Genomic DNA, 26,939 nt, shown 5'->3' on the forward strand with positions numbered 1-26,939 from the left:
CCTACCATGAAAAAGGTGGATAAAGGTGGAAAGATTTCATGTAATCCATGGACACCAGTGAAGGTCACAAATCATTGGAGAAAAAAGGTTCATAGCCCTGACTAGTGGGTCTAGATGACCCAACCAAGTGCCTAGGATAGCACAAGGGTTACGTCCTAATGTATAGTTGCCCAATCCAATATTCCCCCTAGATATGAATAAAAACACACCAATTTTTATTTTTACTTTAAGAGATTAAAAACTTGTAGGCTCTCGCGGGCCACAGAAAATGACATGGAGGGCCACATTTGGCCCCCGGGCCTTGACTTTGACACGTGTTCTAGACTATCATGGTGGATGCAGTAAACAAGCTAGTTCTATAACAAAATCCATACATTTCAAACTCATCAGAATCTGCATAAAGTGAATTCAGTCTGTGATGTGCAATCCTATCAATTTCTAAAAGTTTAAGGAAGTTTGAGGAAACACTAATAAAGCAGCACATAAAATAAAAATGACCAAACTTTAGTTTCAAAACTTTAGGAAACTAAAATGTGAATGCATTTGCCCTTAATTCTTGTTTACATGTCTGTTTGTACACATATTTATTTTACACTTAATTATCTTGCAAGAAATAAAAGGAATCTGGAACATCCCCTGCACTGTTCAGTACCCAGGTATTTCTCTCTGAGTCACACTGGTTGAATTTTTTGGCTGGAGATGTCCTTCAGGTCAGTCAATCAGATCGAATTCAAAATGAGCCAATATCAACTATGAATCGTATCACCAACCACAAATTATGATATGAATTGATTTGTTGTTAAAATGAATCATTACACCCCTAGTCTTTGCACATATCCCTAAATATGTAATTTAGGATAAAAGTGAATTATTATTAAAAATTCCAAATAAGGTCAGGATTTAGTCGTAAACAAATACAACATTACTTCCTCCCTGCTTTATGTTTGTGTCTTGATGGAACTTTCTGGGACTGAATATGTTTCCTGTTCATGCAGCTACCTGCATACACAGTGACACAATGACCTAAAGGTGATTGAGATGCCGCATTCACTCCTTTAAATTTTTTTGTTGGTTTGATTGACCCACTCAATGTTTACCAAAATTCAATTCAATTCAATTGAATTTTATTTGTAAAGCCCAAATTCACAACAACAGTCGTCTCGGGCTTCGTATCGGTAATTGAAAAAGTAAAACATAAAATCAAAAGGATCATGAATACATAGAGTTCGATAGGAAAATACTAAATTGAACTAACAAACTGACTAAACTAAACTGGCATCCTTGCCCTTAGACCCCCCTTCGCGGTAAGGAAAAACCCCTAAAAAAACAGATTCCAGAAAAACGAAGAAACCTCAGGGGTGCCCACATGAAGGAGGGATCCTCCCCCACGACGGACAGGCGATTTACCAGAACTCATAGAGAAGAATTAACATATCGTGGCCACTGAAAACGCATTGCAATTAACCAATCAGGGAATCCGAATTGGTAGTAAAGTATTTATGGCGTCCTTTTTAATACACGGATTTTGAATACTGTTTGAATATTGAACATAGAGGAGAAATTAACAACTGAATTGAATTATATGACACCAAGTCTTTCATGTGTTGGATTGGATTGGAGCTCTGAAAGTCTGGAGTAAGATTCATGAGATTTACACAGCTTTGACATTTCACACAAAGACTCTTCCAACTGTAGGTGGTAGATAAGCACTACTAAATAGTAGGAAAAGAAAAAGAAGAAGAAAGCCCTCCCTGCTTTTCCAGTGTCAACACCATGAGCTAAGTGTGAGTTCAAGACTGGGCATTTAGCATCTTCTTGAATGCACATCAAATACCAAGTGTGCACGTGTGTAGGAGTTAGTCTTTAAGAAATTAGTCTTTAATTCTGTGAAAGACTAACCTCTTCTACTGATTCTACATACTTAATAATATTACCTATTTACAAGACCAAAAAGTGGTGTTTTCCTTTAAATGTGTTCTTGCTAATTTCATATTTTTGGAATGTTTTCATCCCCATTTTGTGTAGTTTTTCTCCAAAAAATGATTTTTCAAATGACATCTACACAGACTTTCTGTATTGTAGTCTGTTAAATATCTCCTTCCTTTCATAACATCTTCCTCTGGAAACTTTATTAAAATAAAATTAAAAATCTGAGCAATCCCAATCAAGTGGGGTTATGGTAAAGACCACTTTTTGATGTCATTTATGAAGTACGAACTATTATGAATAATATTAGATTATAATTTCTTTATTGGTAAAAGAAAATTGTTATACCATAGATTGATAGTACATGCATAAGCTAAGATGAAAGACGTGTAAACCAAAATAAATCTGGTTGCCAAAGGAACTTAAAAAACCAGACCACATGTGTGGTACTATATGTCGTGTGAGGCATGATGCATTGTTTGCACATGCAAACCCACTGTGGCTCCGTTGTCTTCCACTAAATGGGTTCTTTACATGCTTTTCACTCATTCAGCTCTGGAAAATAGAAGCCCAAGTCGAGCCATGAGGTCCCCTCCTAAGAGAAAGCGTTTAATCTCCACCATCAGATGGAGGTTTAAATGAGCTGTGTGGAACAGGAGAAGACAGCGGACTCTCCCCTCACAGGCCTAATAGTTTCCAACATCAGCAGCACGTCATATACAACCACCGCCTGACAGATTAGAGTGAACGCTCACCGCAAACACAGAAATGCAGTAAATATGCAAGTTTATTCATAGCATGAAAGTTTACTGACCAAATCCACAAATTATGATATACTTGTATAATATACTTGAAAATATCTCATATGATGACTCTCTAATGAGTAATACAGTGCTCTGCACTCATGGATACACACTGGCACATGCACACACACACTTTGTTCTGTGTTGACAGGAACACAGGTGGGTGTCCTGGGGGAGCTTTGCTCACAGTCCCTCCATCTTTGGAAATCCATACCACATTTCCAAGTTTTCTTATTTGTCTTTGAGATTTCTGGCTGTTTTCTTCATACTCATCCATCATGGCTACGCATGGGTTGGAAATATGAGCACCCTTTACAGTGCGCAGAGCTGCAATGCTGAATAAACATGCCACGTAAACATGAACCTTTTGTGTAGTTCCACATGCAAAAATTCAAAGCCAAAGTATTTGCTGTTTTCATGTGCCTATAATTTTTAACCAAATCTGTTAGTTTGCTGTAACACTGTAAACATCATAATAAAATGTTTTTATTTAAAATTAAACTTGGTGCAATTACTGTACCACCAGCTTGATCCAAACATATTCAGCGTTAATATCTCAAGTGGTCTAAGGCGCTGAGAATAATTTTTTTTATGTAAACAAGAATGTATCTGCACATAACTCCATATTAGGAATAGTTTGACCAAAATTGCTGACTTCTCTAAAATTCATTTCATTGACACTCCTCCTTAATTTTTTTTTCCAACTTGTTTATCCTCTCAATGTTTAAAGCAAAGAAATATTGCTTTTAAATTATGTTGTGGTCAACTGAGCAGGTAGGCTCCTGAAGTTGGACAATGTAATAACTTTCCCCAAAAAAAGAAGAAAAGTACTCTCATTTTTTAATCTTTCCAAAATCTAACCATAAAAAGTTGACAATTCTTATCGATTTAAGATAGATAACCTTCCCTATCAACCAGGAGAAATGAAACTATTTCTGCTTTCAGGAGTGGTACAGAAACATTTGGTTTGTTGCTAAAATTTGGACATAGTGGGAAAAGGTTTCAGCATTTGACCTCGGACTGCTAAAACTTTGATACAAGGAGAAAATAATAGTGCTGTAAAGGCAAGCAGTTAAAAGATCTTTGTAGAATGAAAAGACAAAGATAAAAATCATTATTATTAGACAACATGTAGTTTTACTATTACCAGAAACTACTCAGTATTTTTGTAATTGTGAACCTCGTTTGGTCATTCTTGATATTGGACATGCAAAATGTGTTTTATCGTGGTGTCATCATTTTTACTACCGTACTTTAACACAGATAACACTGTGTTATCAGTCCTACTTTAACTTTAGTTAAAAAGAAAGTTGTTATATTGTTGTATTCAATTTGACAGGTTATTTTTAAAAATTGATCCAACACAACTTGATTAAATAATCATATAATTTTTTTAAATTTCTATTATAAGACCAGTATTTTTTGATTATGAAAAATTAAATAATTGATTTAAAATGGACACAAACCAAATTCCTTTTCTTTAGGAATTCTCATGTTAAAAATGAATGAAAAGGTTTCACTTTTTTTTTTTTTAAATACCACAAGAAATAACATTTAAATGCTTTTGACAAACTGATATTGCATTTTATAAGTTAGGAACAATTTGATTCAGTTGATTGATATCAATTAACCATATCTTAATAATTGAATTATTAAAAATGCTAACCTTGAGGATGTGGCATCAAAGAGTGTAGAAAGATAACTTGTGGTTAAGGGGTACCAAAGCAAAACACAGAGCTTACTTGGACACAGTTTTTACTCCCACCATTTTAACTGTCAGATTACGGTAGCAGTGCGAGTTTGAAAATATTTGTTTTCCTTGCTCTGGTCTGTTTATAGAGTGTGGAAAAGGCTCTTTCCATGTTAAATTTACAAATTGCCATCAACTGAAGACTTTATCCTTTAAGTTATGCAAAACTTAAACCACAACCCACAGGAGCCAGACCAACCTCACAAGTTAAACTGTGAATTACCCCATGACTGCTTTTGGAAACTTCAAATATTTTCTCTGGGGTACTCACATGAGATCCTGCTGAAGGTAAACCAGCCTGAGAACGTCCAAAAATAGAGAACTGGGCGTACTCCTGCTGTTGCTGCTGAAACTTTCTCTGGCATCTTTGTTTTTTGTGTTTCTAAATCAATATGTCTCCACTAAAAAGTAAAGAGACAAAGAGAGTTTAATGCAGGATCTCACTCTTGTGTTTCATTCAAACCATGATGTTTTCAAAACCTTGCTGATAAACTTCAAATTTCTGTCCAATCATAAACATAAAAGATTACAACAGAGCAAAACTGTATGTTCAATGTGAAAACTGCAACATTGTGAGCAAATTAGAAATTAACTATATGATTAAGATTAGGGCATGTGCAATTAACTTATTAGGGTGAATGCATCATACCTACATAAAAGGTTGTTTGAAGTACTGAGTTTCAGGTTACCTTGAATTCTGTCACCTCCATGCTTTTTTCTAATTTTAATTCTTCTGCTGTTCAATGTTTGCTTGGAAACAGCTTTTCAGGCATACTACCTCCATCTGGTGGACAGGGTAACTGTAAGCCAGAATAAAGGTACTTAAGCATTTATGCTCTGTAAAAGTACAAAGGATCTCTGTGCAATGCATTTACCAAACAACTTAGAACTTGCAACAACCCTTCATCAAACGCTAACATGATCAATTCATTTGCACAGACGGAAACTTGTTTTTTTTTCTGACGCCTCATGTTGTAGTTGATACCAAGTGTTGATACCAGATTAGATTGTTATTAAGAATAGCAGGTGTCTTCTGGTTAAAACTCAATTTCAGATATGAAGATGCTCCAACCATCTATTAATTCTGTTTCATTTAACATTTCAAAATAAAACTGTCTGTTTTGCAACTTGTTTACTTGCTTCTTATGCCACAAAATGTTATCCTTCTGAATGACACTCTTAATATTTAACCTTCAATTAATAAAGTACTTGAGCATTTTTCATTTTTGTCTTTCTTAAAAAGTGCATTTCACATTGTTTTAATAAATCCTTCTGTCTTTCAAATAAATTTATGAGGTGTTACTTGAGGTCAGATTTGACAGGCTTCTTCAAACACTTTCGGAGAAGTTTACACAAAGATGAACCACTATTACGTCTCAAAATTTACTTTTTTTCTGACAAGTCAGGGTTGTGCATACGTTATGGACAGATTCAATCGTTTTTTTGGCATACCTGTTGTTCATAATGAGGCAAGGAAACACCAAGTTCATAATTTGTGGACTTGACAGAGTAAGAATTTATGCATTTTAGCATGTCAGAGTTGAAGGTACGTTGACCTTGCTGAGGTGAGGCATGATGGCCTACAGGCACTGAGGGGTCTGTGAATATGGCAGCAGTTGGAGAGGACCACACCGAGTGATTTCCAAACTCATTAGCCCAGCTTTGTAGGTGGCAGGACCCCGGAGTTTCTGCTGACTACAATGTCAGAGTTTCTGCCTGAACACAAATGTGTCCTTTAAAAAGCTTGCACGTTTCTCTCATCTGCGTGTACTTCCCAGCACATGGACACCTGCATGTGAACTCATCCCATGACCTGCAGGTTTGAGTCTACTGACATCTACAGCCAGGTCCAATGACACCACAGTGTATTTATACACAATTGATATTTCTTGTGCCCAGAGGATTTTTTAAAAGAATTCAAGTTTATCAGAACCTAACTAAACTTTATTAGCAGATTTAATGCACCAAAACTTTTTATTAAAAAATTATGTTATTACTTTTAAACCATGCTGCACATATTTTTATATACTTTTTTTTTTACAAAAAACCTTTTGCAAGAAACTATATTTAAGAAACAACATGCAATAATTTTAAACCCTATTTTTTTTCTTGTTCAAAATCTTTCCTTTTGAAACAAGGAATTGAAAATACAGTAAAATGTTGAAGAAACAAACTGAAAATTAATATGGTTTGATACGTCTCCTGTACGTATCCTTAGAACTCCAGTCACAATTTAAAACATTGAATAAAAACACATTTGCACGTGGAAGTGCATTTCACTTTTGGCAGTTGTAGTTTCTATATTAAGACACTAGAGGTCAGCAGAGTACACACTATGTGGAAAACACACCATCACCTTCGTTCTGTCCATTCTTGCCATCATGTCAGATGAACTGCATCCAGATGTGCTGGGATACTTTAGACTGTAATGACTTTATTCTACAATATTTCAAACTTTGGCCTCAAATGGGTCGACCACTTGTTTTTTTCTTGTAGATAAAAGCACTGGCGTTAACAGATTAAGCCAGAATGGACACCATCGCCTTTCCTCTTGTTTTAATTTTTCTCTTTAAAGTCATCAGTTACATTTTTTTGGAGTTTTCTAACATCTGAATACAGTCTGGGTTGGGTCCTTAGGGAAAAAAGCAGGACGATTCTGAATGCTGGAGGGTGGTGGAGAGGTAGGGGGTGGGGTGGTGGTGGGGGGGATCATGAAGGTGGAATGCGGGTTCCTGTGTGTGATGTGATTGTTAGCAGAAATGTGTCAGCCCCAAGCCCGACCACCACCGCCCCTGCAGCCCACAGCCCTCTTCTGGTCATAAAAGTAGTTCTCTCCGTGAATGTATGCCTCCGCGCAGCTGCGCACAGACGCACGTACAGCTACACATCCAGCCGCTGGGTTGCTATGGAGGCCCAGATACTTTATCTTTGCCTCTTTCGGCGGAACAAGGGTAAACTCATTCACGAAGTCGAGATTGGGGAGGAAGGTGGGGCTAGGACAAGACAACAAAATAGATTTGGGGCGGGTGGTAGACTGTGTGACCATGGAGGGTGAACCGGCTTGGATTAGAGTTTAAATTGAGAAACTGAAGAATGGTGGCGTAAATCGGGGAAATAACCCTCTACAGTCACTCTAAAACCCCAGAGTCCAGTTTAATACACGTTTTCAACCTCAGGTCTTTTTTAGGGAGCAGTTTCTGCACGTTATGGTTCTCATGAGAGTTAAACACAAATTGTAGTTGGGTGAGAGTCTTTTTTTCCGCTATGGACATTATTGGTGCCGCACAGTTGAAAGAAATGTATTTTATTTACATTAAAAACATTAAAGATAAAAAAAAAGTCACAAACATTTGATCAAATCTGTCGCCGTTTAAAGGCTCTGCATTTCTTCTTTTTAATCTCTTCGTCCTACCTCTCTCCTCCTGGCTGAGTTCCTATACCAGCTAAGCTGTGGATGGGTTTTTAGCCACAAACCTCACAGCTGGTCTTTGCTGCTGCGCATCTGTGCGCGCTTTCCTCCCCGAGCCAGCCACCCCGGCCACTCCGGCGGGCAGGTTAGCCACTCCAGCCCCCTTTCACCTGCCTATGATCTCCAGGTCAAACTGAACGCCTCAAAGAAGGATCAAAATCCGATCACAATCAACAGCCAGGAGGTAGGGGGCATGCAGAGAGCCTCTGAATGTTTGTGTGTTGTTGTTTTTTCTAATTCTGGACGTGTGCGTAAAGCGCTGAAGACGAGTGCTGATAGCTTCCTAAACGTTTTCCACACCATTTAAAGTTCTGACTTGGAGTTTTAGCCAAATGGATCTGTCACCTTGTCACTGGCTGATGCAAGAAGTTAAACGTTTCAGTTTGGAGCCACGTCATTTATTGTTAAGCCATTTAGATTTTAGTTTGTGTTTAATTTACAGAGGAGAGAAGTCGTGATCTGTGTGATCTATATTTAGATTTTTTTCAAGGATCGTCAGCCAGCTTGATGTTAAACATTTATTTACTTTTTGGATGTTTGAAAATAAGTTATGTTAGTTCGCACTGTTCTAGACTCATGGGGCGTGACTTGGAATATTGATTATTAATTATTTAAAGACCCCCGCCACCCCTCTGATCAAAGTGTTACTAATTGATCTAACATTTTTGACAGTTTCCATTTTGAAGTTCCATCAAAAATATATATGGTATCGCGTGCCGTTGGCTCGTTCCACGTCGTTTTTAAGATTAGTTTACACTAAAGGCCCATGTTTGTGACAAAACTAGAACAAAAACGTAAAGGCTATGTTTGTTTTTTTCTTTTTGAATTCAATTGGCAGAGGAAACATTTTTTCATGATTTGTTGTTACTTAGTTTGTTGAAAAATAACTTTTATTTTTTATATTTTGAACACGTGGAGTTGAGATTGTGCCTATAGGAAAAACGAGCTCTCAGTCTATTAGGAGCTTTTGATTTGCAGGTGTAATTCTAAGTTAAGGCACAACAATTATTTGTGTAGGTTCTTGTTATTTTGGAAGACAGTGTTTGAGCAAATTCGGTTAAAGTAGTCAAATTAAAATGGGGTTCTTTATAAAACGAGTTAATGTGAGTTTTCTTTTCTTTTACTTGTTGCTTTCTTTTTTTTTGTGTGTGTGTGCACCTAAATCATGTTTATTTTTTAAACTGCGTCAGCGTGTCTGATATACCTGAGGATCTTCAGGTAGTTCAACCAAATAAAATAAGGATTTACTGTAACCGCAAAGAGAATTGGTCAGGGTTCTATTTGTTTTCGTTTTTGTTTTTTCCTTCCAATATTCTCCACGTGGATCCTTTTCTTTTTATGACCCTGAGCTTGACCAGCGTCAAATTCAAACCATTCCTTTTTTGTCGTATTTATGTTAGTCAAGGCCTATAACTTATTTAACCTGTTGTATTAAGTATATGAGATTGTTTAATAGTTTCCAATGTAATTATTTCCTTCTTCAGTGCAGTGCTGTTCAGTAGGGGGCCGTTTTGACACTTTTATTCAACAAATAGTTACAATTTAGTCTTAGCTGATTTTCAATTGAAGGATCAAAATGTTGAATTAAAAAAACAGATCTTTGCACTGATAAAAAAAATCAAAACGTTTAACGCAATCTGCTCCTTATAGGTGTTTGTGCGCGCGCATTAATATAATCCATTGGAGGTGGGAACCCAACAGCACCAAAGTTTTTAAATTTGACCTAATTTCATTTTTTAAAAATCGTATCAAATTAAACTTTCTACGTTTTTTACATTCTTAAAACGTTTGCTAATTATTTACAAAACATTGTTGTTTTATTCCTTAGATTGCTTTTCAGCAAAGCTGCACAAGACAGAAAAAAACAGGCCGCGTGCCTGTGCGCGCACACCTTTAGATTGAAGTGAGCATTTTGTGCTGAAACGTTTGTGTTATCAGATTGAAATGTTGCGCCTTCATCAGGGAAAGTAAGTTGTGTTTTTGGGAGGAGCATCTAAGGTGTAAATTGTTAAAGTCCATCCTTTTAAAGTAGAAGACTGCTTGTAACTCTGGATACCATTAAAAATGTTCTCGCGAGGGGATGAACTAATTTCACAACCAGATTTTTACAGTAGAAAATGTAACAACAGCTTTGGATTTGAACACAGCTTTTTTTTTCAAAGTTTTTTTTAAAAACTTCTGTCCAGTATTTTTATTTAATGTTTAACTGTACTGCATTGCAGAATTCTTTTGTATGACGCGTTCCAAAACTTGTATTCAGAAAACATTATTTATTCATCAAAGAACCAGAATTGTTTTTAATGCATGACGTTTTTTCTTTATCTTTCACAAAAACAGTTTTCTGACCAAAAAAAATTAAACACTTGAAAATTGCGTTTGACGTGTTATCTGAAGGATGTGAATTTAAAACGTCGTCTGTGCGTAATGGCACACGGGATTGTAAATTTCGCTGGATTAGAGTCTGGGATTACGGAAAGGTTTAGAGTGGATGCATAAGAAGACCTGGGGTGGGGACCTGGAAAGAATCATAGTTCAGGATACAAACCAATGCTGTTGCTGCGCTCTGGCAACCCCTCCAGTTTCCCCCCTCCCGAACCTCCTCCTCCTCCTCCTTCATCGCCTCTCACCATCTCGGACTCAGTTTCCGCTTCGCACAGTTTGGTCACTGATGAGCAGTGAAGAGCTGGAGAGCGAGCGCGCAGGAAAGAGAGGGAGCTGACCAAACAGAGAGGAGGGGAGAAGGAGGTGTTGGACCGGCTCCACTGGGACTTTACTTCAACCTGGTGCTAAATGCTATCGCCAGGCTCACAAAACAGGACTCCTTGTGGTAAAATGCTCAATAAGTCGGCGAGCAGTGCCTCGTAGCTGTCACTGAGGACCCAGTGCTTGGAAGGCAAAAACTGAGAGACACAATCGGGAAGCGAGGATTGATGGGGAGTCTGAAAAAAACGCCCGGATTATCTGATTTCATCTTTTGAGCGGAAAACTGTGGTTCTCTGCTCATTATTTCGACGTGATTTTGTTTTTAGGTAAGATGATGAGTCGCCGAGCAGATGCTAAACGCGTGTAGCCTCTCGCAGCGGTTCGCGTTGTGCTGCAGAGGTTTTTCAGTCTGAGTTCGAAAGACCGTTTTCAAACGACATCGATGCTATTGATTTGACAGGATTTCCCATTTGAAAAAATCCCTGAACGCATTTCCTCTACACTTGGGGGGAGGAGGGGGCTCATGGACAGGAAACTATCCTTTGATCGGGGGTGAGGGGGGTCTCGGGCCTGCTTTTGATTGCAGCTTGATCTGTAAATATGACAATAGAATATGCATTTTTAAACATTTTAACTTCTTGACAGCAATAGGATTGCAGCAATGAAAACACCACGGTAGAATTTCACGATGTGTTCTTTTTTACTGTATATTTGTGATTTAAATTGACCCTTTTTCATGAATGAGCATGCATCTAACTTACTGCAAGTTCCTTTGAGGGGAAATGCCAAACTGATTCCGTTAATCTCATATTCTTCATCTATTTACGTCCTCGATGGGCTACCTGACATCTGTGTTTTGGTCTTCCAGCTGGGTCTGAGATTTTCCGAGCTCCGATCATGGCAGACCAAGAGGAGACTTTTGTCCTCCAAAACTCCCCAGGAAGTTCTGATACGAGGGAAATACAGAGCGATAATAAACCAGAAAAACAGAACGGGACGTCCAGTAAATCCCCATCCTCACAGACAACCTACATTCAGCAGGTTGGTAAACGTCTGCGCGCCTCGGTCGGTCCGGCGCGCGCTGCAGGCCTCTTGTTGGACATAGAAGGAGAACATTTGGATATATAAACGTATTTTGCTGAAATCAGCAATTATGGCTTAAATAAAGAGCATATAATTGGTAAATTCAAACTTTATTGTTTTATTTTTTGTTGTTGTTTCAGTTATAGTAATAAAAGGAAAAAAGACGCATGAAAACATGAAATATCAGCTTCATGTCACGTGTAGTCAAATATTTGAAATGTCCAACAGGTTTAGGACTAAAGTGGATAAAATACTATAATTGAGTCAAACGCTTGTGTTTCATTTGACTACTGAAGTAAAATAAAAATTATATATATATATATATATATATATATATATATATATATATATATATATATATATATATATATATATATATATATATATATATATATATATATATATATATATATATATATATATATATATATATATATATTATTTTACTTCTCCTTTACTTAAGTAGTAACTTCAAAAAGTCTATCAAACATCTGAACTACACTTTCAAATCATAAGATGGAGTGTATCAAAGTACGGGGCTTAGTTTTAGTTATTGCTTGTATTTTATTAAGAATTACTCTTATATTTTTTAAGGGAATGGAAGGAATTAAAGTGTACTTGCACGAGAGGGAGCTGTGGATGAAGTTTCATGAAGTGGGCACGGAAATGATCATTACCAAAGCAGGCCGGTAAGAGCAACCATGGTTTTTTCCAGCATTGCAAAGTCGGAAAAATGTGATTATACAAATGGTTTATTTTAATGACTATATGGTATGCATGCATTTTTTCTTATCATTTCCTTGTGTATGTGTGCGTGCAAGAGGAGAGGCTGTGGAGTTTTTACATTTTAAGAAAAGGGGACAAAAGAAGAACAGCATGTGATGCGCACCTTCGGCTCTGCGCAAAACCTCCATTTGAGTCTGAGTGGATTAGCTGGTAAAGGCATTATAAACAAAACAGAACACACAAAGAACGGGCTTAAGCCTCATGGAGTCTCGTGGAGCTTCCCCAAAGGAAAAAAAAACATATTTTTGGAGCAAATGTTTATGCATTTGCGCTGTTTCTCTTTTATGTGCTTTCGGTGAGTTCGTGCGTAATTGCGCGCAAACGTTTCTCCCGGTCGTGCGCTTGCGCTGCAGCATGTTGCGCAGAGCGTGTGAGTGTGTATCGCTGTCCTACTCACAATTGCCCCCAGACTGTAATCCAGTCAGAGCAGCTCAGGCGGAGTGTGAACATGCATAAATGCATGATGACTGCCGGAGTATCATCGTGGCAAATGGTCCGTGTTTTACACGTAAATGATTAAAACATTTGGACCCTCTCTCTACTCAGGTTTTTAATTTTTTTTTTTCATTTGTATAGCGGCATTTACTGAATTTAGGTCACCATTGAGCTTCACAAACCAAAACTTGGCAAGGGCCATATAAAAGCAAAAACGGTTCACTAGGCCTCTCATACGCAACGCTTTGCCCTAAAAATAACAGTTTCCGGTTCAACCCGAATAAATCTATGCCGTTGGTCTCGTGTCACGTGGCGTGTGTGGTAGCGTGGTGTGCTCTGTTTTTAGCTTTACGCACAATATTTGTAGAGATTAGGAGTCCATTAAAGTCCTTCAAAAGCTTAACAAATGTTGGAAATTTGCCACATTTCCAACATTTGTTCACCTCACCCACACTTGTGGGTGAGGTGTTTGTGTGTGCGCGCCTGGGCGTGTATGTGTGTTTGGAGCCCAAGCCGCTTGACACAAATCTTTTTCCCTCTTTTTTTTAGGAGAATGTTCCCCAGCTTCAAAGTCAAGGTGACTGGCCTGAATCCCAAAACTAAATATATTCTTCTTATGGATGTTGTTCCTGCGGACGATCATCGATACAAATTCGCTGATAATAAATGGTAAAAAAAAATCTCATTATTGCCATTATCAATCTACAACTTTTTCTCCCAAACATCTTCTCTTTTTTCTGGTTCCGATGGAAACATTTATTTATTTGACAAACAATTTTATTTTCTCCAGAATGATGAAACTTGAAAAATGCCAAAAAGAAACGTTACTCACAGCAGGGAAACGATCTTTTCGGCCCTCTATGACTTTTTCCCACAGCTTTCCAGCCCCAAAATGTGCACGGAAAAAAGCAGATGTTTTCTTTCTAGTATACATCTAATGTCTTATCAATATGGAGTTGGATGGCAATTGTTCTTTTGGGTCAGTGCGTCCAAAAAGTGACACTCAGAAAGGATAATTACGGGGCAAAAGTGCACCTTACGACGCGCACAAAGCGCATGCATGAACCACTTTTTTAATCAGTCTAAAATGAAAATTCTAAGCGACAACATTGGCTTTAAGCTCATACAATTTGAACCAATGGAGCACATTTTTCAAAAATATATTTATCACTCAGAATATTATTTCTATGTTATAAATGCATTTCCGTTTTAATTTGAAAGTTTTAAAGTTTAACTAAATTGAGTTTCTCTGCGCTTTGATGTCCTCAATGCGAAATTTAAATTTGAAAAAATCATTATAAATGTTGCAATTTCAATGCTTTGGGGGATTGCATATTTGTTTTTATTTTTACAGTGTGTGTTTGTATTTTTTTTTTTTTTGGTGCAGGTCTGTGACCGGGAAGGCAGAGCCCGCCATGCCCGGGAGGCTCTACGTTCACCCGGATTCTCCCGCCACGGGGGCGCATTGGATGAGGCAGCTCGTTTCCTTCCAGAAGCTGAAACTGACCAACAACCATCTGGACCCGTTCGGACACGTAGGTGCCTGGTCATAAGTGCTATTAGCTCATGCCAGTGCTTGTGAATGCAGCGGGAACTGCAGGGCTGTACCTGATGTAAAAATCACGTTGGTCTTGATGTGGTCGCGCAGTGCGAGACTGTTTTCATAGCGGATGCTTATGACGTAAACGCTCAAAATTATTGTTATTTCCGAGCTAAGAAATAAGGCTTTATGTCCCCCTGTTTTAATATTGGGCGTTTGTCTAAAAACCTTTCAAAAGTTACCAATTCGTTTTATTATATATAAATCATAATGTTTATGTATTGTTTAATCTCAGTTTAATTATTCTTTTTTCAATTTCTAGTATCACTTAAGTATTATATGGGTTTCATGTAGAGGACTGAACTTTATCAGTCAAAGAATTTAATTTAAAAAGTAGTCAGTTTTATGCAGACTATTACAAAATATTTCATTTCGATTTCATCTTAGTAAACTTCAGTCAACATATTTATTAGTATTAAGTTTAATCAACCTTCGTGTTGTTTTTATTCTTAGTTATTTAAAAAGAGTAGACATTCCAATTAAATTTTAAAGCAGATATTGAGAAAGATTTTCTGAAAAAACAAACAAAAACAAAATACAGATTATTTGTCCATGTTGTAGATTAAATTAACTTCATGGATGCACTTCAGTAATTTGTCTTTTTCTGTCAATAACACCAAAACATTAAACATATAAAGCTGTTGAGTATTTTGGATTGCATTTGACTTTGTTTTGTTTAAACATAAAATTTTTAAAATTTGACCTAATTGTTGCAAAAATACATGCCTGACAAATCTTTGCCACATTTAACAGTTTAAGTTTATTTCAAGCGTTAATTATATATTAATCAGATCTTGCAGGTAACATTGCAGGTAATAAAATCTTAAACCCTCACCTTCATTCTTTCATTTATTCAAGAGTGTGGTGCTTATGTCCTTAGCTGTAACTCCTCATTTTTCTGCACTTACCATGTCTGTCCAGGTTTTTCTAATTCACGTGTATCTAAAACAGCGCACGCAAACATCACTTACTTCATCAACAATCAGTCCTGCTGGCAGCAGGATTTAATTAAAAAAAAGCCTGTCCAAACTGAAACCCAATTAAGATGTCTTGTTATACAAAATGGTCAGATAGTTTGTTTTCCAAAGTCTGAGCCATTAAAGAGGAAAACAATTACAAGTTTGCTAAATGATACATCAACTGCATGTACTTTTATGGTGGAACACAATGCACAGGGTAATTAAAACCACTAAACTGCTCAAACCTGAGGGGAAAAGGGAGAAAAAATGTCATCTTTAGACAACTGCTTAAGATTTAAAGCACAATTGTGAATTTAGAAAAAACACTTCACTTTTTCCAGATCAGCAATTAATGTTAGAGCTATAAGCCACATTTTCTTCCTCCAAAAAACCACAACAGTTAATGATTGACAGCAAGTTTAAACTGGGACTGCTTTTAGCCATTCAGCAAAGTAAAAACACTTATTTCCAGACAAACCGCTATTAATCCACTAGGTACCTGTGCACCTTTGCCAAAGCCCAGCTGGTTAAATGAAACTCTAACTCGTTGCAGTGGTTGCTGGCTCAAACCCCTTCATGCAGAGGGGGGGCGCCTTCATGGGAGTGCTAAATGAAATGTTGATAGTTGGTCAGAAATGCACACTCCATCAACTTGTTGTTCCAGCTGGTTAAAATAACTCTTAGATGCATTGTAATTAGTGGTAGGGAAACAAAACATATTGCTAGAATTGCCCAGTCTTAGAATGTACTTAAATATAGATCAAAAGAAATGAGATTATGGAGCAAGTGGAAGTTTTAGTCTAAAAGAACATCTTAAATTTGTGTTAAGTAAGAAAATGGTTAACAAGAACGTTATGTTTTCTAGATTAACAAAAACTGTCATCATAATTTAGCAAGAAAGATGTGAAACACAATAGACAAAGAATGTAAAATGAATAATATGACCAGTTATTGTATATTTGCTGATGATTTAGCATTTTAGGTCAAGATTTGCCATTGATTCAACTTTGATTTAGAACCAACATTGTAAAAAAAATAAAAAATAAAAATAAAACGATAAAAGAGCCAAAACATTACCAGACTTCTTAAGGTGGATTTTTATTTGACCCACTAGGAGAATTATTTTATGACAATTTAATATTGTAAAAAATTTTCCGGATTAACTGTAAGACATTTTTGTATATTTTAACGTTGCAAACAAACTGATGGATGTTCAGGTTTTTGCTTTTTATTTTGGTACACATCTATGTGCTACTATCACAATCTCAAGAAACAGAATATTTTCAGCTTTACTTAAGTAAATTGCAGCTAAAGTACATCAGTTCAACTGTCTGAAATGCTTCTAAGTGGTTGTTTTAGCCCAAAGTTTCATTGAAGCTGCACTTTCAGCTTTGATCTCCAGTCCAGCTCTCAGAATACCTGCAGTGTTATTCCTCTTTCTACTCTCCGAGTCATCACTTTGCTTTTGCGCTTGTCTTTCCTCAAGAAAAACACATTTTGTTTTTTTCTTTAGGCCAGAAATGAGGAGTGTGAGAATTTTACTGTTTATATTTGAATGGCAGTGTGCAATGAGCAGTAGATGATGGTGTACAAAGTCTGCTAATCCTGAGGCTTGAAGAAACTCTCTGATGTGGCGGTACTTGAAAGCAGAGTTCAGCAGCCCAAGACCCAAAGTGATCCCTCACTATCATTAAACAGTATCATCCAGGGGCTGGTGGTTGGTGGGGGGGAGGGGGGATTGGGCTAGAGATACAGCAATGTGCGCTAGAGTCCCACTGGGTGGTCCTCAGCTACACCCCTGCCACCATCGTCCCACATCCTACGCACATGCTGGACTTTGGGAACATGCATATACTATTTTAAATAGACCTGTGTCCCTATTGTTGACAGTTTCAACTTAATTTGTTGGGTGCTAAATTGGTTTTGTGTTATTTAAAAAATGCAACACTGCCTTTAGAATCAGGGGGTGACATCCAAATTCATTTATTTGATGGGTTCTGCACAGGTTTAGTAAACACTACTAAATAGTTTTGATCTAGTGGGATGGCAGAAGGCTGCATGCAGCACATAGTCTCAACCATATGCATGAAACGAAAGCAAGTTCAATTGTGAGCTTTAATTAGATGAGTTTGGTCAGAGTAGGCATCTGAGGTGTATTTGGATCTCAGGAAATGTTTTGAAAGGGCTGCCCTATAGTATTTCCACACACGTAAAACAGAACAGTTTAATCCTTTGTCTTTTCTGGTGCTGGCAGTAAGACAGATGTAAATACAATACAAAAAAAATTATATAGAAATTATTTTATCATTAGATAAGCAGAGAAGTTCACTTCAAATGCAGGTTTGCTGGATAAAAGCAACAACTTGTTTTGTTTTCAATCTTAAAATATTGGAAATTACATTGGGGTTGAAATGCATCAGGTTTCCTCAAGGCTAATGGCAGCAACTCTCTGATCTGTCTAAATAGTTAAAGTTGTGATTTAAGGTTCTCAAATGAGAAGTTCAAAGTTCATACTGCTGGTTGTATGAGCACCAATCATGTACATGAAGAGTACCAAATCATCTACTGTAAAGTTTCCATGTCAAAATGCTGCAATATCATGCAGGCAAAATTGAAAAACTTTTTTCATTTTATTTTATTTTATTTTGGGCTATTTTTTCTTTATAGAAAAAGTAATCTGTTTAATAAGAAATATAATACAATAATATCCTTAAAGAACTTACTTTGCAAGTAGATGAAATTCCCATAAACGAAAAAAAAAAATGATTCATATTTGTATCTTGTTTAGATTTATTTATTTATTTATTTATTTATTTATTTATTTATTTATTTATTTATTTATTTATTTATTTATTTATTTATTTTTATTTATTTATCTATATGTCTACAGCGCGCTCTGTTTTAGTGTTTTCCTGTCGTTTCCCGGGATTGCAGTCCTCCAGATGTCCCTGCATCCTGTAGGCCTGGTCTCATGCAGACCTAACAGCACCTTCTGTTTTCTGCAGATCATCCTGAACTCGATGCACAAATATCAGCCGAGGATTCACATCGTGAAGGCGGATGAGAATAACGGCTTTGGTTCCAAAAACACGGCCTTCTGCACTCACGTATTCCCGGAGACGGCCTTCATTGCGGTCACATCCTATCAGAACCACAAGGTAACATTTTTTTAATAGTTTTTTTAGACCTTTAAAAAGCGTAGAGAATTTTGGGCCCCTTCTTGCGCAAATCCAGAAATCGGAGAGCGCGGCGACCAGCGCGAGTTTAAGTTCCGCTCCTGTCGGCTGAGAATCGCTGATTGAGTCGCTGAAAGATGAGAGAAAAACCTCAGATACCCCACGAGACGATGTCTGACCTCGAGTGACTTTCTCCAAGTTGCATCTCTTTGTAGACGATCTGCAGATAATCCCCTCATGACTTTCTCCTGATCACACAGCGCATTTAAAAATAAATATTTCTAACAGTTAGAAACTTTCTAAAAGTTTATTTTTACATTCTAAACATATTTTTTTCTTATAATGGAAATTTTTATCTCCACAGTTTAGTTACATTTGAAAAATAATTTAAAAAAAAACAGTTTTTCCTAATAACTTCAAAGAATTTGGTCTATTTGACTGTTCCCAGTCTATACCATGCTTTTGTTTTAATTCCTGAGCAGTTTATACAATTATTTGAACAGCATTGCATCAGAGTTAAATAAACAGCCTCCTTGTTTAAGTCATTTACTTTGACTAAAGTTCTCCTGGAAAGGAAAAAAATGTTAGGAAAACAAAAAAATGTGTAAACAGGGTCTGCTAAACATCACGGAGGAACATAAGTCTACATGTTTCTAGTTTGGGGAATAATGGAGAAAAGGGGCGAACGCTCATAATGTCCCAGCAGCCAATCCCAGGTCTCCTGCACCTCTGAGAGCAGGAAGCACAAATGACCAGTGTTCTGTAGAAACCATTCATTATTTTCAAGCATGTTATTGGGGGCTTGAGATCGTAACCCGGGGCTAATTATTTCGGCTTTCCAGACCTGAAGAAAAACAACCAGTTCAGATTTCTAGGCCCTTTTTCTTTCTTGCTTTTTTTTTTTTTTTTTTTGCCACAACTGTCTAATCAAACATCTGCCAGAGCAATATTGGCTGCAGTGCACATGTCCAATTCACCTGCTGATGAAAAGGGTCCAATTACCAAGTTTTTACCTTTTCCTGCACAACTGCATTGAAATTTATAAAGGTTTTTTTTCCAATAATTGAAGTATCTGTAGCTTAATTTTCTTTTAGCTGCAAAGGTTATTTTTTTTAATTGTCTGGATGTTTAGATGTTTTAATGAACAACGTTACTTTGTCTTGTAAAACTAAACTCTTTAAAGTTAAAAATGTCACCCATTTGTATATTTAAACACAATTTCACCCAAGTTTCCATTCTGGGCTGTCATTAGTCCCACCCTCCCTTAGGCCCAGTCACCACAAGAATTCGCACGAGTTTTGTAAAATATCGCACGCTCTTTCTGTTTCTGCTTCTCACACTCGACTGTCTCGCTTCAACCTTTAAGGGACATTCATTAAGTTTTGAAGGACAAAACAAACTCCAGATTATTTACCTCAAAAGTTTGAAAGCCTCTAAACATTCTATAAATGATCTTCCAGCCGGCATGAATTAACAAAAAGCTGCCAAAATGTCACATAATAGATTTTACAATGTTTGGTGTGGGTGTCAGCCAGGGTGCATACAAACCTCCAGTGTTGTCAGAAAACTGAAAGCACACAAGGGGTGCCAAGTCATTACCTGCCAGAAACCACTGCTCATGATGTGTGTGTGTGGGGGGGGGGGGGGGGGTATCCCTGGACTGCTTTTGACCTCTTAGGGGGATTAACTTCTTATTTTGTGGTTTTTCTTCTCATAAATTTGTAAAAGTTGGAGTGTGATTTGCCCTTTCTATACATGCAATGCATGCGCAAAGCTACATTATAAACTATCAAGCAAAAGGACTGGATGAAAAAGGGACTCAACTTTGAAATGCCCAAAATTTAAAAAACAATGTTTCATTTAAAGAAAAAATTAGAACCCATAACATTTCAGCGTGTGTGGCATTAACAGAAAGCTTGTTTGATGTTCTAGATCACCCAGCTGAAGATTGAGAACAACCCCTTCGCAAAAGGCTTCAGAGGAAGTGATGATATGGAATTGCACCGGATGTCCAGAATGCAAAGGTAGCTCTCCATACATCTTTTTCTCATAATCTTTAATTGATCTAATCTATGGAAACAATTGCACACATCGAGTGATGTCAAACGAGTAGATAAATGTCACTTCAGTTCAGCAGGAATTTACGACATCCTGGTCACGGAGTCACTTAACAAGCCCCACTTTAATCCTTCAATCATTCAAACGCAAGCCAGTCAGGAGTGCTACTTTCAGTGAGTGTTATATGCAGTGATGTAAGTGTAGCTCTTGAACGTCCGCCAGTTTTTGTGATGAAGACTTTTATAGCTGGCAGAGCCTCTGAAACATGACTGTGACATCTCTCTTCCACTCAGCTTTTTCGATATTCTAACTGCTGTGTCTGCTGGATGCTTGTGCATGTGTGTATGTGTGGGCGGCGTAGAAATGCTTCAAGATATCGCTTGGTCAGGCAGCCAAAGCAGTTTACGAGGCCACTTTGCTCTCTGTTATTCAGTCCAGATAAGGGAGGGAGTGCATTAGAAAAACATATTTTCAAAGCAGAAAATCTGGATTTAAAAAACCCATTACACCCTGACAGCCCAGGCTTCCAAATAAAAAAATTCCAGATCAGATCAAGCGCTCTATAAAAATTCTAAATCCCTACTGTAATCTTTCATCTCTGCCACAGAATACTTTTTTTTTGTTGTGATTTACGTTGCAGTGAAAAATCCCAGAACACTTTTAGGGTTTTACTACATTTTCAGTTTTACAAAGTTCAGATACTTTAAGTCGGAGTGAGTCCGAAAATCAAGCAATGACCTGAGTAAAATGCATTTCAGATTTGAGAACTTGCAATTATAAAAAAAAAAAAAAAAATAGGGCGGAGTCCAAACCACACTATCCTTTTTACATGAATTTTCCCAGTCTTGCGTGGTTCAGTAAGCATGTCTGCTCCTGGTTACAACTTCTAAGAGCTTGTTGCTAAGCCAAGTCACTTTCGGAACTACTCTTATAAATCAAGGAATCAACAGGTTGATATTTCATAAAAATAGAAAAGAGCACCCTCTCATTAATTTCATAATAGTTTTTTACAGAATGTCCTGTGTTGATATGTATGCTCACAGCACAAAGGAGTATCCTGTGGTACCTCGCAGCACCGTGAGACAAAGGGTCGGCTCCAGCCAGAGTCCATTTAGCGGGGACATCCAGGGCATGGCCACACCCGGCACCCTGAGCTCCCAGTACTCCCACTCTGAGAATGGGGTCACAAGCACCTCACAGGACATGCTGCCTCAGTCGGGCTCCTACCCTTTGCCACATGAACACAGTCAAGAGTACCACTGCATCAAAAGAAAAGGTAAGGTCCTCCACAGCCACACATGGCCTCTTAAAGATTTGTTTAAATGTGATCAACACTTATGAAGAATGCAAATTAAAGCAGTGAAGTGTTGGGCTACTGAAACAGCAGTAGCCCAACACTTAAAATTAATACTTTTATAAAACACAGGTTGAAAATCACATGAAGATAAGACATTTGTTTTTTGTCATGTGAATCTTGTGTTTTGTGCCAGCAAGTTTAAGTCTTCTAAATGATGCTCAGTAGAAATATGTCAGACATTAACATTCATATATAGATAGTAAAATATGTGAAGAACCACTCTGCCTGTTGTCAGCCAAGGGCGTTATCCACATGAACACAATACTAAAAAGTGAACAAGAGTGAGTCTTTGCTTTTCATTTGTCAGAAAAAAACTAGATTTGTTTAGAAACCTAGAATTCTACACTGAATGGGTATGAAAAACATCAGACGTGCCACAGATTTACAACCAAGCCTTAGTTGTTCAAAGGACTAAAAATAAAACGCAAAAAGTACCACATCCATTGAGGCACATATTTTGTATTTAACAGGGGCCAAGATAATGCAGCCCACAGAAATTGAACTGCTAATCAGAGAAGGTGAAATTTTTTAAACTATTTTAAATGATTCAAGTGCGCATGTGGCTCTGCCATAATGAGACAGGCTGTTTAAATTCAAATACTTAATCTCCTTGAGCTCTAGTTAAGTCCTTTAAACCACTAGAGCTACAATTGTATTACTTGGCCTTTAGAATGAGTCTGCAAAACATCAGACCAGTTAAAATTATAAGTTAAGAACCCTTTAACTGTCATTTTTGCCACTTGCAGGTGAGGCACAAAGCAGCCTCCTAAGTGTTTTAGTGATTATTGAATTCAATTTAGTTTATTTACAAAGCACCAGTTTACAACAAAGGCTGACTTAAAAAAAGCCAAAAAACATCAGAGGTTATTTAGTTATATTTGAAATCATCTAATTTATTTGGTATAATTCCAATAAGGCCAAATCATCTTTATTGTATAATAAAAGGCAGTCCACTGATATTCTTGACTTTGACGTCAATTAACTGAATCCGGCATGTCCAGCAATCATAAATGGTTATACAATTAGTATTAAAGTATTCATAGAGGCACGTAGTTGCTCATTACTGCTTTAGACCAATCTAAAGGCAGTTACTGTGGCCTAAATGAGAAATATTGAAAAAATGAAAGTCTCTCAACAGAAAGAGGTGCATTCATGTGTATTTAAACAAACCAAACCAAAAGTTAAAAAAAACCTAGAACAAAACCCTGATATAAAATTTTAAATAGTCTTGGGGAGCAATGGCTATTTTAGTTTGCAGCTGCAAGATGTTTTAGTTTATGAAATGACAGAAATTCTTTGAATAAGATAAATGTTATTTGTAAATATCTTTATTTTTCTGCATAAAACCTGCTTTATAGTGTCACTGACACATTACACTCAAATGGCATTGCTAACTTGTGTAACTCTTCCTGCAGTGGAGGATGACTGTCACTCAGGTGAGCACAGCTATAAGAAAGCCTTTTTGGAAAGTTCTTCCAGCGAGGATGACCATTACTACAGGCCTGTCGGCTACACCCAAAGCCTCAGTCTTGCCAGTGGGCCCTACCGCAGTGAATCCAGCCAGCGCCAGGCCTGTATGTATGCCAGTGCTTCACAAGGCACTGAACCCGTTCCCAGTTTGGAGGATATCAGCTGCAACACTTGGGCCAGCGTGTCTCCATATGGCAGTTGTTCTGTTACGACCATGCAGCCGATGGAAAGGCTGCCATACCAGCACTTCTCCGCTCATTTCACCTCAGGGTCTCTGGTTTCCAGACTAGGAGGAGTGGGAGGCCACACCTCCCCGCAGCTCGGCGATGGGCACCATGCAGCTATGTACCAGGGCTCCATGACCCACCAAACTCTTGGCCGTCAGTGTAGTCCTGTGACTGGGATCCAGACGCCGACAACTGGCCTGCAAGGAAACGAGTACCTTTACACACATGGCATATCACGCACACTATCACCACATCAGTACCATTCTGTACACAGTGTCAGCATCATGCCAGAGTGGAGTGAGAACAGTTAAATCTTCTTTTGTGTCACTTCTGGAAAATGTAAATAGGGAGAACACAAGAAGGACCAAAACAAGCTGGGTATAGGTGCATTTATATTCATATTTATGGTTTAAGAACATGTTGCCAATTACCTTAAAACAACAAGTGTTCATTTATAACAATGGTTATTCATAGATTGACTTGAAAAGGAGGCACCTCATCCATTAAAGAGTTATGGCAGCATCTCCACCAAACAGAGGAGATCAGAAAGAGACTCCTTCCAATGATTGGCTAGAATTCTCCGTGTTGACTATGTTGTTGTTTTCATTGGAGAGATGTCGTGAGCAGTGAACACATTTTTAGTTTTTTCATTAAGTTTAAAACCTTTGCTTCATGTTCAAGTCTGGAATTTGAGGAAAGGAGTATGTTTGTCTTCTGTCACGTAACAAGTCCTAGGTCTCATATTCTTTTTATGTTTTGTAGTTTATTTGCCTTATGAAAGTAGAAGAAGTTCAGAAAGAAAGGGTAAAAGAAGAAGCAGATGTGCTCTTTTGTGGTTTTTGGTGACCGTGCTTGCTTTCAAACCCTCCCAGAAAAGGGACTTCATTCCTTCCTTTTTTTAAGTTGCTCTTTTTATTCTAATGCAATAGAATCACAATGGCAAACCAACAGCACAGCATTTCCTCTTTCAGCTTGTTTTTTCTGACTTTCTCAGTAAGTAAAACAAATTCAATGTAAAAACCAAGAATTAAGATAAAAATGAAAAAAAAAGCACACCGCCTTAAAGAGTAACAACATGTTCCCTTTAACAGGAGGGTTTCTGTGCTGATGTGAGGCCTGTGTGGCCTCTGTGCCTTTTGAGAACATTTTGGCACATTTAGGAAACAAATATAGTTTTTATAAGCAAATCTTTGGCCTAACTTTTTATTTACTAAATTGTTGCATGCATTCTGTTTTAAATTGGCAGCAGATTTCTTGCTGGAGCCCTGACATAGTTAAATTTGGTTTTCTTCCTTTGGAAATGAATTGCTGGGCATGAACTGAATGTTTGACCTAAACCATGGTTACCTAATATTGACCCTAAATTAAAGCAGCTGTCTAATATAATTTTGTTGTGTTGCTTTGAACTTCAGTGCTCCCAGGCTACTCAGATAACCACATTATTCTACTGTGCAGCTACATCTTATTCCTGCTATTGTGTATACATGCCTGTTGTAATTGTGTGCAAAGAACCCTTTGCATCGCCATAATACTGCTTATGTCTTTAACAAGCAAAATAATTTGGGAATTTGATTAAAGACATTATTTTTTATTACGAAAGCAAGAAAAAAAATCAGAAAATGATACAAAATCCATAATCAATATTCAAACTTGAGCTGATCTTCTTTTTCTGTAAATAAGCTTCGATATTATGTGTTCGTTGAAACAAGACCTCAATTCTACAATAAATTATCAGCGATCATTGTGTGGATAATAGGCAGTATTGTGTCTACTAGGCTGTTTACAAGTTTTTTTCTTTCTTAGCCTTCATTGCAAAAAGTATTGCTACATAAAGACATGTGAATGAGAAGGGAAATGTACTGTAGGAGAACTTCAAATCCAGAATGCAGGTATAACCTTTTCTTTGTCTTTTTTTGGTATTTTTGACGTTGCCTTTGAATTGTTGCTAAAGATATAAAATTGAACCCATGCTCAGTCTTAACAGATGTAATTATTTACGCGACAAAGGGAAATAAGGCCTCTTTTTCTGCTCAAGCCAAATTTTACTAAAAGTCTATGAATACTAATTGAAGCAACTCCAGCTCTTGAAATGTCTTGCAAAGTCATGAAATTGTATCCTTTGAATATTACCAATGTGTATTGGTAATATTACAAATATTACCTCTTTTTTGCATTAGGTAACTGTTTAAATTTTAAATCCAAACTGGAACGTTCATGGTTCAACTACTAATTTGACAAATTATATTGTGCACCTGAAGCACCATTCCTCAATTTAGCACGAGCAAAAAAATCAAGTTTATTCAGTGTCATGTGCTAACCTGCAAATGTATGTGCTTTGACATGTTGTTAGTTTGTTTTCCAAATGGCACTTCATGGCATCAATTATTTCATAAAGAAAGAGGTCACCATGTAGCCAATTCTAAAGAGGAAAGGTCATTTATTTGATACACATAAAAAAATTAAATGTCATTTTGACCATGCAGATAGCTGCACGCCAGAGGAGTCTTTCACGTGCACAAATCTTTAAGTGCTCGTAGTTTATAGAATGTTATTTGTTAATAGTATTTATTTTTCAATTATGTAAATCTGCCTGTTCTTTTATATAGCAAAGATAGATTGTTTCATTTCTTTTTTATAGCCTGCTTTGTATTGTTTGTATAGGATTTTCTAAGCATACTTACGCAGAAGACAACAGATTCCTATACAGCTGTCAAAGTGAAACACACAACTGTGTAAATAAACATGTACATAACAGAATATCTGCAATAAATGTAAAACATTTTACTCTTTTGTTTCATCGTCATTGGTTCTTGAAAATTGTGTGTGACTGAAAACCAATCACACAGTTCATTTAGCTGTAATGATGTGTGTAAAATACGTGCATTGTATGTTATTACTAAGGGAATTATCTAAATTTTTACCTGGGAATGCTCTAAAAGTTTTACATTTTTACCACAGCTTTTTCTGATGCTGACTGACCGTTTTTTTTAGATAAAATTAGCAGGAAATAAAAAAGTGATACATGATTTCACATTTTAACATGGTTCTGTGAAAGGTTCTAAGAAAGCCTCATATAGTCGCAGACGTTTTGGCTTCTATACTTCGCTTTAACAAAGTTATTGCAAAAGAGTCAAATA

At 37.1% G+C, this 26,939-nt stretch overlaps 1 protein-coding gene across 2 annotated transcripts; it reads left to right on the forward strand.

The window, feature by feature from the left end:
* The first annotated feature begins 7,928 nt into the window (after positions 1 to 7,928).
* On the forward strand, positions 7,929 to 26,586 carry LOC101161908 (T-box transcription factor TBX5-A). Of its 2 annotated transcripts, none has more exons than XM_023960666.1 (9): positions 7,929 to 8,132; positions 11,520 to 11,692; positions 12,329 to 12,423; positions 13,505 to 13,624; positions 14,343 to 14,490; positions 18,520 to 18,672; positions 20,623 to 20,714; positions 21,792 to 22,024; positions 23,521 to 26,586. In XM_023960666.1, exons 2-9 carry the CDS (start codon positions 11,549 to 11,551, stop codon positions 24,111 to 24,113), a joined length of 1,578 nt encoding a protein of 525 aa, XP_023816434.1. In that variant the 5' UTR covers positions 7,929 to 8,132; positions 11,520 to 11,548; the 3' UTR covers positions 24,114 to 26,586. The 2 variants fall into 2 exon arrangements, with proteins under 2 accessions (XP_023816434.1, XP_023816433.1); XM_023960665.1 differs by lacking the exon at positions 7,929 to 8,132 and adding an exon at positions 10,303 to 10,977.
* Positions 26,587 to 26,939: the final 353 nt, after the last annotated feature.

This window comes from Oryzias latipes, chromosome 12 (genome assembly GCF_002234675.1).
Source record: "Oryzias latipes chromosome 12, ASM223467v1".
In the NCBI taxonomy this organism is placed as follows: Eukaryota; Metazoa; Chordata; class Actinopteri; order Beloniformes; family Adrianichthyidae; genus Oryzias; species Oryzias latipes.